Source organism: Sorex fumeus, unplaced genomic scaffold (assembly GCF_029834395.1).
Source record: "Sorex fumeus unplaced genomic scaffold, SorFum_2.1 ptg000101l, whole genome shotgun sequence".
Classification (NCBI taxonomy): domain Eukaryota; kingdom Metazoa; phylum Chordata; class Mammalia; order Eulipotyphla; family Soricidae; genus Sorex; species Sorex fumeus.
Genome location: NW_026606158.1, coordinates 1,389,277 through 1,402,513, shown reverse-complemented (window position 1 = coordinate 1,402,513; position 13,237 = coordinate 1,389,277). Strand labels below are relative to the sequence as shown.

At 39.2% G+C, this 13,237-nt stretch overlaps 1 protein-coding gene across 2 annotated transcripts in view; it reads right to left on the bottom strand.

The window, feature by feature from the left end:
- Positions 1–734: 734 nt before the first annotated feature.
- RIMKLB (ribosomal modification protein rimK like family member B) overlaps positions 735–13,237 on the bottom strand; it is a 30,081-nt gene continuing 17,578 nt past the window's right edge. Inside the window, exons 3-7 of one of the 2 annotated variants that reach the window (XR_008795246.1) lie at positions 12,124–12,210; positions 10,939–11,142; positions 7,938–8,083; positions 3,519–3,733; positions 735–885 (exon numbers count right to left, since the gene is read on the bottom strand). Coding sequence is in view for 1 of the 2 variants with exons in the window: in XM_056134687.1 (XP_055990662.1) it covers positions 7,620–8,083; positions 10,939–11,142; positions 12,124–12,210 (755 nt within the window). In the remaining variant the exon portion in view is untranslated. Of the gene's footprint in view, positions 886–3,518; positions 3,734–7,560; positions 8,084–10,938; positions 11,143–12,123; positions 12,211–13,237 lie in introns of those variants that run through there. The other variant, XM_056134687.1, reaches the window with a different exon arrangement.

Below are 13,237 nucleotides of genomic sequence, written 5' to 3'. Positions count from 1 at the left end.
TTCTTTTACCTTTTTGGGTCATGCCCAGCAGTGCTCAGGCTCTGCACTCAGAAATTACTGCTGGCAGTGCTCGGGGATCGAACCTGGGTCAGCCGCGTGCAAGGCAAACACCCTACCCGCTGTACTATCCGCTCCGGCCCTCACATGCTTTTTCTTCCTACTCAAGTGCCTTTAATCAGTGCAGTAAGTTGGGAGCAATGAAGATGACATGCCATAAGGGCCGGTGCCATGAGTCAGCACATAGCACATACCTCGCAAGTGTGAGATCTTGCGGCAACCCCTGCAAGATCCAAAACTTTAACTACAAAGTAAACAGATCTGCAATTCATTACGAACTTAATAAGTGAAATATTAATTCATTTTAAGGACTTAAGGATAGCATTTATCTTTTTCAGTCTACCTCATCAACTACTTTCATGTTGATGCTAATCCACACACACCAAGCCCAAGGAACAAACTGAGCTATTTATTTACCCCAGGAAATACAGAGTGCACATCAAAAGGGATGAAGGGAAAGGTAGAGACACACACCACACATGCACACAGACATACTCTGAGTAGAAAGACTCACACAGAGAAGCAACGTGCCACAAAAGAAAAGCAAAGAGGGAGAAGAGACGAACGTGAGAGCAAGTTTCAGAAGAATGCTCTCACTCCATCATTAATAATTTGATGCTGATGGGAATCCATCTAAAATGCATTCAACACTTTAGTTCAAGAGAACCTACCGTTTCTGAGTCCAAGTACAGGAACTGGAGTCCTGTGCCATTTCCCCCACTTGCGTCCCGTATTATGTCATACTCTCTCTTCTCTCACGCAGCCTGTCAGCAGCCATCAATCAGAAGAATTCCTCCTTCTCCTGCCACCTACCAGTTAATTTCTCTGCTGCAGCAGAAGAGTATATAGAAAAAGTTCCTGCTTATTATTTGGATTAAGCAGAAAAAAATGTAAGCTTTTCATATGTTCACATGTACATCTACTTCTTTGTTTTCTTAAGACCTCCCAACCCAAAGTTAAAACAAAAATCCCAATCACAGAAAAATCAAACAATGTATGATCAATGGTCATGCCAAGCTGAGGGGGGAGGAAAAAAAAAACAAACGTGGATTCAGACACTTAGCGGTTGCCACATCAAGGAGCCATTTCTTTCCTATCATACTTTCTTCACCTATTCCTACGATCTTACAAAGAAACACGTAACTTAAAAGTTTTAACTAGGTAGTCTACCAGTCCTACTGATTCTATGTCCAGAGACTACCACAAGAATTGCAAAAGATGCAGCGATAAAAGAGTTATCCAAAGAAAGTCTAGAAACTAAGGGTGTGAGGTGCTTTACCTGCTTGAGTTTTCAATGTTCTGGACTGCTTATTGCCCAATGGCTCTGAATACATTAAAGCACGAACACACACGCCACCTACATTTAAAATAGGGTAGCATTTGTATGCCCATAAGCACTGGGTCTATGTTTTGAAAAAGAGTAAATAGATTAAGTCCTTTTTAAAAGGACACACCACAAATGCACAATTCCTCAAACTGTACACATATACAGAACTGGGGAGAGGGGAGGGGAAGAAGACAGAGTGACAAATGTAATAGTCATTGTAGGAATGGAAATTAACACCACTAAAATGTTTTCAGTTAAGATCCAGAGTATCATTTCTATTCCCATTCTGCTCGTCCTCGGGGTAAATTCAAATTCAGTCTGTATTAGGTGATATAGAACAGTAACCAATAATCCTTTAGTAATAACAGTAATAGCTTTTTTTTTTGTTCCACCCTCCCACTACCCTGAAATAAAAGATGTACAGTCCGCCAACTTAAAAAAAATAAGACAAACACTGACATAGCACCAAAGGCTAGACAACAATGGCATTGCAGTGAGATTGTTCCTCCTTTCTCATTCCTTCCCCCATCTCGAACCCCACCCTTTGACCTCTGTATATGGGATGAGCCTGAGCAGGAGAGTTGGTGATGCGAGGGCTGCGCCGTTCCCACGGATGCTCCTAGAGGCCTGCTGTGCTTCTGGGAAATGGGGCACAGGGATGTCTGTCTGACTGAAACCTAAAACAACAACAATGCACCCCACCCCTCATGTTCCCGAACACCACAATAGCAGTCAGGAATATATGCTATTTAAGGCCAACCTAATAAATCTGAACATGATAGAAACAAATGAGTGCTCTTTATGGGGCAGCAGAATTAAACTTATGTCCATTGCAATCAGCATCAACACATTTTACTGCTGGACGTTTTTATCAGCAAGAGAACCAGGCTCTCCTCAACAGGCCTTTTCCAAATTTCATGTGGGATTCTTAGTAAATTTTAGTTTATCAGGTAAGTATTTTTGTGTAAGCTTAGGGTGTAACCGACCCTATTTCATGTGTGAACTGATGCAAGAAACAGGTCAATGATCTATTTTATGACTTCAGCTGTAGAAAAAGTTATTCCAAGCAACAATTTCCTAATAACCACCTAGTGAGTTACTGGACTTAAAGCCTCTAACTTAAAGCCACAGGATAAAATTAAGCAGAAGCACATGACAAGTTGCACTAGAATTCTATCTTATGGATTGAGGATTATTTTCCCAAATGATAGTTTACAGCTAACAGTTTAGGAGGGACAAGAGCGAGGAGCAAAGGGAAGGTGGATCGGATAGACAGGAGGGGTGATCTACCAAGAGGAAGGCTATTATTAAAAGGGTAAGTTGCATTCCTAGTCCTACCCCTAACTTCATTGCACGGTCTTCATTACTCAACCACCTTGTGCTTCAGAAATGTCCTCCACTCTATTCAAACCTGTGAGTTTTAATATTTAAACTATTATTTTATTATAATCACACAGCATACACTCTTTGTTAGAACTATTTTCTAAGAAATGCGAATGAGTAATTTTATAATCACACTGCTCCTAAAATGCTTCCTATTATCCTTGACTCATCATTTCCTTTCACTTTGATAATTATATTCCAGAAAGAGAAGTACTAAAGTCAACTGAATGCTCTAGTGAAGCTTTTTGTCTTTTCCACTACTTTTTTTTTAACCACATATATTATATATATATAACCTAGAACCTAATTTTACCTTTTCAAAATTCTAGTTTTCCATACCTGTCAACTCTTAATTGATGTCTTTATACTGTGAGCTCACTGTGTATTCGGAACACCAACCCCTGAAAAAGCTTAAGCCAGAGTAGCACAATGGAAGAAACAAACAAACCCAAAACAAAAAAGCCAAAAGTCACACTCTGAAATACTTATAGACATATATGCAAGGAATGGAGTTACCTAAATGGCTAAAGCAAATTCCCAAAGAAAGTCCTGCATTTATACCCAACCAAATTAATCTTTACCCCAAACGTTCTTCTTTAATCAAATTATTTGCTAGACAGTTATGCATCAATTTTTTTTAAAGCAAGTTATTACAAATCCATGGGTCCCTTAAGATAACATACAGAAAGGATTTTTTTTTTTTAAGTCAAGTTAACCTCGTGGTGTCAAGAAGGACAAAGAGTCAAATTACCTGCAAACAGACCGGGGCTGTGTCTGAATCCAAACCGCTGCATTTACCATTCATTATACAGCTGCATTATTGGGGGAAGGGGAGTTTAGAAGGGCACTGACCCCGAAAGTTCTCAATACTTCTCACTCATCATCAGGAAGGGGGAAGAAGGAAAGAAGTTTTTTCTCTGGGCATTTGTTTGTTTGTTTGTTTTGTTTTTTTGGCTCCTGAAAAGGCTGGCAAAGAACAGCAACAGTACAAGCAGTTAGAATATTTCTTTAAAAACCAATTTCAAAATGCAAACCATTAAGAAATCTACAACATTAAGATTCGTTCATTTAGAAGGGATTTTTCACTTCATAGTTAGACAGCCACCCCGAAACAGCAATGGCAAAGGGCATTGGCATAAAGGAAATAAAATACCACACAAAAATCCAAAACGAAACTGAAAACATTTCAAATTAAACCTGGAAGACTAGAAGATTCCAACAGCAGAGTTCTGTCCACTACTGAAACTTTCCAAAATCCAAGCTTCAAAGGCGCCTAAATGTATCTTTAAATAAAACTGTTTTGGTTTTCTTTTTAAGGGGGAAAAAAAAAAAGAAGAAGAAAAAGAAAGCAGTGAACCTGGTTATAAATCCTGCAATATAGTACATTAAAAATATCCTAGCACAACAAAAACAAATTTCAAATAAAATTAAACAAACAAACAAACAAATAAAAACAGTAGCAGCAGGTTACCTGTCTGAGCACCTACATTTTCTTAGGAGGGGATCGTGTCTCACCAGCCACATAGCCCATAAACCTTCTCAAAAAGAGTGAGCCAGGAGAAAAATGTAACACAAGATTTGATTTCACAAAGTCTCTAAGATCCCCAGGCCCCAAAGTGGGGATGCACTGAATGAAGAGAATTTTTTCCACTGTTTTCTTCTTGAAAAAGAAGAGATGATTTTTGAAAGTTATTAACTGCTTTCAATGTCTTGAATATCTTCTCAATAGTCTGATGAAATGCCTGATGAAAACAAGGCTCTTGAAGGATTTTTCTAATGTTCCGGGGTCTTGTCTTATTGGTAGCATATTCAGAAAGACTTCAAAGTTCAGCAGAAATAACCAATTATACACGTTAAAAGGAAAAAAAAGCCTTAAAAAAATCTTAAATCAGTAATTTGTGTGTATGTGTATATGTATGTGAGTAATGCTGTGTGTATGTGTTGTTTAGTCCAGCTTTCATCATGGGTGACATAAAAACAATCAGAAAGGATTACTTAAAATTACAATTCAGAATTACAATTTTAACAATACACAACAATTTTACAATAATTCAAGTTTTTGCATGATCATTATTTATACATAATTGATAAATACATTTTAACCTCTCGCAGTAGATGTACAAGTTATTAACAATATGAAAATATAATTTACCCCTTACTTAAATATGAGAGCTTTTTTCTTTGGATTTTTCCAGAGTAATTTGTTCATATCTTTTACCTTAATATGAGGAAATTCAAAATGATGTGTGTTCTTAAAAGTCTAAAATGCCTGAACCTGCTTCTCATTCTAATATGTAACTGTGTAACAGATATGTGCTTTAAGTCTCAGATAATTGTTATGTGTGTATATATACATATATACATATGTGTGTATACATGTGTATATAAATATACACACACAGACACAGAGTTGGTTAATTTTGTAGTATTTTTTAAAAGACTACACTTTTTTCCTAATGTCTTACCCCATCCAATACAAATCTTTTTCTAATAGAGGGTGATTAATTTGTGTTTTTAACTCATTAATCTATTATTTGATATGCAAATTACTCAAGTATATGTATCATGATTTATGTAGCAACCAGATGGTCTCTATTTGAACACAGAATGATAATTTAATTAAGCAATCCTTTCTTCCTCATTTATTTCTCTATCCCAAATAGTATGCCATCCTCCAAAGTATGGTCATTCAGTGAAAGCACTTCTTTCTGTTAATGAACCAGAGGTGCTTATGGAAGTGAGTCCCACAAAGACACTGTGGAGAATCAAATTTTTTTAGATGTGATTAGAATATTCTAAAATAAATTAGTAACTCCTCTTATGTATCTTTTTTTTCTGAGTGAAATGACACACTGCACAGAGAGAGGTACTATTCTATTTGTCAACAGTCAACCTTTTAACTCAATTTTAATATTAATCAATTCTATGGAAAAACAAATTTTATTACATTCCTTTTTAAAATAAGGGGAAACTGTACAAGTATGCATGATCAAACCTCTGTTTGAGCTGGTTAATACTGATCTTTTATTATTGCCTCGAAGTCTCTCTAGTAGTGTCCAAGAAATTATGTTTAAGGTCCATCTGAAGGAAAAAAGCACTGGAGAGGCAAGAAAGGACTCGGGTAAAAGCTTCAGAGGATTGCAGGGAGATGAACTTGCTGTTTAAAAACTTATGTTGAACTCTGCAGCATCTCCACTTCTTAACACACCTTCAAAACCCATCAGTGGGATAAGATTTACCCATGTTTAAAGGCTCATAGTTATGCAGTTTGGGGGTTTTCATAAATTCAGAAAGTAAAGGAACATAAAGAGTGGAGAATATTGAAGGCTTCAGAGAATAGGGCTGTAAGAGACTCAATGCTACTAAATAAGTTCCCCAAACAAAAATGTTCAGGCCATCCCACCCCAAAAACCTGTGTGTAGCAGAAGAAATTCACGCATAGCCAGAAGCACTGAAGAAAAAGCATGTGGCCTCAAATAAGTTATACACAGTCTAGACCAAAGGAAAAAGCCAAACAACATAAATATATATATATATACACACACACCCATGTGTGTGGACATGTGCGCACGCACACGGACAGACAGACACAGACACACACACACACACACACACACACACACGCGCGCACACACACACACAGAGGCCTAAGAACATCTAGTCTCCTTATGTGAGTATTTCAACTCCAATGGAGCATAGGTATGAAAACTAAAAAACAAAAACAAAACTGTTTTCCATCATGCTCCATTCTCTAGAATCTGATTGGCATAAACAAAAAGCAAAACAGATGTACATGCATGCGTGCAAACACACACACAGACACAGACACACAGACACACACACATTCCCATATAAATGTGAAAAATGCAAATATTTTAACAGTGGTATTAGAAATCACTTCAGCTTTATACTTCAGAACTTATAGGCCCCTGATTTGCTCCCCACCAAAAAATATTTTTTCCCTGTCCTTATTCTTCAAATGCCCAACCACCAAAAAGGAAAAAAACAAAAAGGCTTTAAATGTACATGTTTCAAGTCAGTGTCTCATTAACAAAAAAGGTAGCATTTTCTTCACTTTGGCCATTGTTAAAGATGCAGGCATAGATCAGGGAATTGTTAGACTAGCATGTATTTTTTTTTTAAAAAAAGGAACATTAACAGAGCATGTCTTTCAAAAAAGACTAAAACACTAACAAATACAAGTCAATGTACATATTTTAAAACTAGTGTAATTTTATCTACATTGGAGTAAATGTTATTTTGTGTACCAAACATTGCAATACTGTTCATTTCCTTTTATCATGCAAACATGCCAATTTTTTCATTAAACAAGTATTTGTTGGGTCATATGCACATTGCCCTCCCATTCAAGTTAAGGGGGAAAAAGAATCCCAATAGAGATCCTCAATATGTCATAAACCATGAATAAAAGTATAATGTCAGCATGTTGATATTTATAATTTAGTTAGATGTTTGAAACTCAATGTGAAGCTCCATTAATTTGAAATCTTTTGGGGGGGAGAAGAGCAAGAAACTGACAAAATAAATACATATACTTCAAGGCCTGAGAACATAGACTTTTTTGAGTAAATTAAAGGAAATAAGGATGAGATCTGACATCTCTTCTGCAAGATATGTAAGTGGAAGTCAGTAACATGCTGATAGGCTGGTTTTATTTATCTCCCCTAACTAATCTTATTTAATATTTTTCTTATTGTCCTGAGCATCTTCCATGAACAGCATTGCAAGTTGGTTTTTTTTTTTAAAAAAAAAGAAGAAAAAGAAAAGAAAAGAAAAAGAAGAAAAAGAAAGTTTTACAAGGGTTTTGTTGGTTAATTATTTACCAGTGGAGTCACTCCACCAGGAGTTTGATTTCATTGGCTATCAGTTGGTTCATGTTGAATAAGCCCCCTGGGAGCTTGGTGAGCATCTCTCGCTCGGTGCTTTCAGGGTCGCTGTCGACAGAGCTGGAACTTGCGCTCATGTTGTCGACAGCAGTGCTGGCTGGGGGACCCAGCTCCGGCTCACTAGTCTCACTGGCAGTGGACACCACGGAGAGCAGGGACATACGCCGGGTGAGCCGGCCAGAGGGCAGAAGGGAGGCGGCATAGTCCGCTATGATACCAGCTACATCTAGATTACAAGCCTTATCAAAGGCGATGAAACCTACATTTGCATTTGCCTCGCAGACACAGAAGGAGCCGTCGTCTTTCATCAACAGGTCTATGCCACACACATCCATTCCAAGTATATTAGACACCTGGATGGCCAGCTGCTTGCCTTGTTCACTCAGTGAGCACATCATCCCCACGCCACCTGCAAGAGAGAAACCAAATCAGAAATCATCAAAATGATACTTTTGGTGGAAAAACTAAAATTGAACTCTAAATTACTTAGGAAAAAAACAGGAGCTGCTCTACTCTAAGATGGAGGCTTTGAAATGTTTTCTTAAGAGAAAGGGTTTCCAAAACAAATTTTTAAATACTTTATTTGGGGGCAGAGGTTAGGGTGTAAGGGTGGAGGGCACTCCTAAGCTGGACTCAGGAGGTCAGGGCTCCATGCACTCACCCGGAGCATCAGCTCAAGGCAAAGGACACAAGGATATGATGCTGCTCAGACACTGCAGTACTGTGGATATCCACGTGCTGGGGGCCTCCAGGGCTACACACAGCACTGCTTGGGGGACCACGTTATACCTGAAACTGAATCTTGGTCAGGTGCATGCCAGAAATGCACCCTAACCGTTGTACCATTTCCCTGTCCTGATACATAATAGTTTTATGGTATTTCTTTCTAAAAACCATTAATTTACTAGTCTATCTTACTTGCAATATAGATGAAGTAGAAGAAACCTTTGTCTAATACTTTTGCATAATTAACCTACTTTATTTCCTATTTTATGACGCTATTGTTAAGCTTTTGATTTGTGAAATTAGTAAGATGCACAGAAGGGAGAGAAGGAGGATGGAATCTGGTAATGCTCCTATTTATCTGCCATTAAGTTAAAAGACATTGGGGCTTGTGGTGGTATAGGTGAAGTTCTAGATTTATCTGGCACGAGGCAACAAAGCCAAGACTTGAGATCTCGGCACTTGAACATTTTCTACCAGAGGAAAGAGAGTCAACATCAACATATTGGGACTATATGTGCTATGTTTGACACAACCAGTGGCTAAAAACTAGCTGCAGCATGAGCTGAATCCTTACCACTGAGGATAGAAGAGTTGGGAGTCTGTATGAAATAAGAAGGTATCAGGGCCAGAGCGGGTACAGCAGGTAGGGCGCTTGCCTTGTACACAGCTGACCTAGGTTCAATCCTTAGCATCCCATATGGTTCCCAGATGACCATCAAAAATGACAGGAGTAACCCCTAAACATCGCAAAGTGTAGCCCAAAAGCAAAAAGCAAATAAAAATCCCAAGAAGGTATCTCAGTAGGATAATGGCCCATGAATTAAGATTTCTCAGTCAGAGCAATTGCACAGTGGAGAGGCGTTTGCCTTGCAATGCAGTCAACCTGGGTTCAATCCCCGGCATCTCATATGGTTCCCTGAGCACCTCCAGGAGTAATTACTGAGTACAAAGCCAGGAGTAACACCGAGTACTGCCGCGTATGACCCAAAAAGGAAAAAAAAAAGTCTGTTTCTCAGAATCTGTAGGCCTAAAGTTATCTGTAATGTTCTAAAAGAGAAGACAACTACAACAGAACAAATCATCTACAGTTGATGAAATAAAGCATTTTTTTAAAAAGAGCTAATGACCAAGGTATATAAAGAATTCGTACAGCTCAACTGCATGAATCAACGCCATGTGTCCCATGAGCCCTGCCCAGAGTGATCCCTAAGCACAGAGGCAGAATTAAGACCTGGGCACTGCAGGATGTGGCCCCCACCAAAAAAAAACAAGTCTCTTCTACAGAGGGCATACAGACATATGAAAAAGTACATATTATCACTGATTATCAGGAAATGCAAATTAAGACCATAATTAGATACCACTTCACACCTGGAAAAATAGTTTACACCATTAGCAGCAATTACAACTGTTGGAAAGGGTATGAAGGAAAAAGAATTTGACTGTGCTGTTTGTTGGTGGGAATGTAAATCAGTACAATCATTTTAGGGGATTGAAAAAGAAAAAGTAGCTAAAAACTGAGCTATCAGACAAACTAGCAATCCCACCTTTGGGTAACTATTAAAAATAAAGGGCTGGAGAGACAGTTCAGTGTGTTAGGTGCTCGCCTTGCATGCAGTCAACCAGGATGTGCCGCTGCCACCACCACCACAAAAAAGAGAGCGAGAGAGAGAGCGAGAGAGAGAGAGCGAGAGAGAGAGAGAGAGAGAGAGAGAGAGAGAGAGAGAGAGAGAGAGAACGGTCTGAGCTTTTGCTTTGCACACCAGAAAATTGATTCAATCCCTGCCTCCAAATGGTCCCTGAAACTAGGATGAAAGCAACCTGAGGCATGACCAAGGTGTGGTCTAAACACTCCCACAGGCCCTCAAAACAGTACAGGAACAAATATTCATTTGAGAAATAAGAAAATAGCTCCTTACATAAGTCTGAATAGCACTGTAGCACTGTTGCACTGTCCTCCCGTTCATCGATTTGCTCGAGCGAGCCCAGTAACGTCTCCATTGTGAGACTTGTTGTTACCGTGTTTGGCATATCGAATACGTCACAGGTACTTTGCCAGTGTGGGCTTTGCCGTGTGGGCGAGATACTCTCAGTAGCTTGCCAGGCTCTCCGAGAGGAGCGGAGTAATCGAACCCAGGTCGGCCTCGTGCAAGGCAAATGTCCTACTCACTGGGCTATCGCTCCAACCCAACTAGGAATAATGAATCAATTTCAAGGAAAGATGTAAACATGTGCAAAACTGCAAAATTCTTATTAGACTATAAACATGCATCAAAAATATAGAAAAGTAAATCGCAAAGAGGTCAGACATTTAATTTGGTTAGGTATTTCACACATTGACTCTGAATGAAAGCACGTTTATGATTCAATGAAATCCAATTTCACTGCCAGAAAACAACTTAAACTAAAAGCAACTAAAAATGTTACAACTGTCATTATTTTAGTGATTAATCACATTCAATGTGTACTTATATATAGACACAAGCAAGATGTAGTACAACTTATCTACAAGTATACAGAGATTTGCACTGTTTTTACCTAGTGAACAGTTGCTTTGCATCCTCCCATCTGTTGAACAACGCAACATGGTGCCAACCACACGGCCTCCCACAACAATGACACGAACATCCCTTCCATGAGACTCTTTGACATACTTCTGGAACAGGTATGGCGCTTCATGGCGAATAAGATGGCTTAGATCAGCTAAGTGGTGCTTATCTCTAGCCAAGAATACAGCTTTACCTGTGATTGAAAAGGAATAAAATGTAATGGCTTAGTCCTCAAACTGAGGGGCTGGGGACTGGAGAGATAGTACACCTACCTGCCTTAGGCACTTGCCTTGCCTTATCTCCTGAGAACCATGAGTGTACTCAGGAGAGTACAGCTGGGTGTACACACACACACACACACACACACACACACACACACACACACACACACAAACCACAAACTCATTCTTTTTTTTTTTTCCTTTCTGGTTCACACCCAGCGATGCACACAAATTACTCCTGGCTCTGCACTCAGGAATTACTCCTGGTGGTGCACAGGGGACCATATGGGATGCTGGGAATTGAACCTGGGTTGCTGTGTGCAAGGCAAACGCCCTACCCACTGTGCTATCGCTCCAGCCCCACAAACTCACTCTTTATCCTAAATCACTGAAACATTTTAAAAAATGGGAAAAATTTTAAGTTTAGTGATCTAAGATTTTTACATTGTTAAAGACAAAGATATTTACTTGAAACTCAGCCAAAATTAATTATGCATATTAAGATCTCTATGATAACCACCAAATTAATAGAAATAGCTTTTAACCAAACTACAAGAGGCTGGAAAAAGCCTTGGGGGTGAGCTCACCCTTTGCATGGAGGAGCTTCAAGTACCCTCCCTGTCACTGTTTGGTTCCCCAACTTACGGTTGGGAGCAATCCCTGGGCAGAGTTTCAGGGAGGCTCTGAACACTATGGGCTATAGCCTCTGAAAGAAAACTAAACAATTCAGTTTTAAGAATTCAGTTTAGGGACCAGAGTGATAGTACAGCAGGGAGGGCGCTTGCCTTGCACGCAGCTGACACGGATTTGATCCCCAGCATCCAATATAGCCCCTGGAGCACCACCAAGGATAATTCCTGGGTGCAGAGCCAGGACTAAATCCTGAACATAGCCTGAGTGTCCCCAAAACTGAAAATAAACATTATAAATTGGTAGCAACAAATCCTACATACCTCGATGACCTCGTGTATTCTTCACTACCATTGGGAATTCCAGTACCTCTGCTTCATCAATCATTTTGGCAAAATTTTCATGACCACCTGGTTTGAGCAAAGAATATATTTAAAACAGCTATGTAATAAATCCTACCTACCCTAAGGACAGCAATACAAACAAGATAGAAAGTTTGAATGTAATAGCTAATTTATGTTTCTCTTCGAGAAACTAACAAATTTTAAAGAAACATACCTTTAAAACAGAAGTCAAAAACAATAACCATTATAATATAAACTGAACAGTCAAACCACAGTTTTCCAATGTGTAATTGCTCATATTTTTATTTCTTATTCCTTCCTCATGCAAGTAACATAAACCCTAAGACCTACTTTAGTACATTCAAACTATGTCTGATATAAGATATAGCAAATTGCTCTCCCCTCCCATATTTCTCTAAATAATTCTTTCTCTCTCATATATATGTATACACACATACATATATACACATATACACATCTTTGTATATATTACTCCACAGGAATAGAAGGAGGGGAAGGGGAAGGAGAGAAAAGGAAATGAGAGAGGGAATGGGAAAGGGAAAGGGAAAGGGAAAGGAAGAGGTCTGAGCCCTTTGGTCTGAGCTCTAAGGGCTAGAGTGCTTGCTTGGCACCTAGGTTGGGCCCCAGCACTTCAAGGTTCCCCAAGTACCTCATCAGGAGTGGCACCCAGAGAACTGCTGGTTGTGGCCCCCAAACTTAAAAGCAAAACAAACAAAAAAGAGGACTCATCCAAAGATGAATAGATGTCAAACGTCTCACAAACATATAAACCATTTTTTCATTCTTTTTCTTGTTTTGGGCTTCACCCAGTGATATTCAGGAATCATTCCTGGTGGTGCTCGGGTGGTCATCTGCAGTGCCAGGGATCAATGAGGGTCGCCTCTATCTTAGGCAAGCGCTTGAATCCCTATACTATATCCCCAGCCCTACCAATTTTTCTTATCTCCATTATTTGAGTTCTTCCCACACTGTAGTCATGCGTTGAGAGCACTGAGGAAATCATAGACAATTCTAGGGCTGACACGGGGGCTGGAGGCATGCAGTGCAAGTGCCTTAATTCCTTACTATCTCT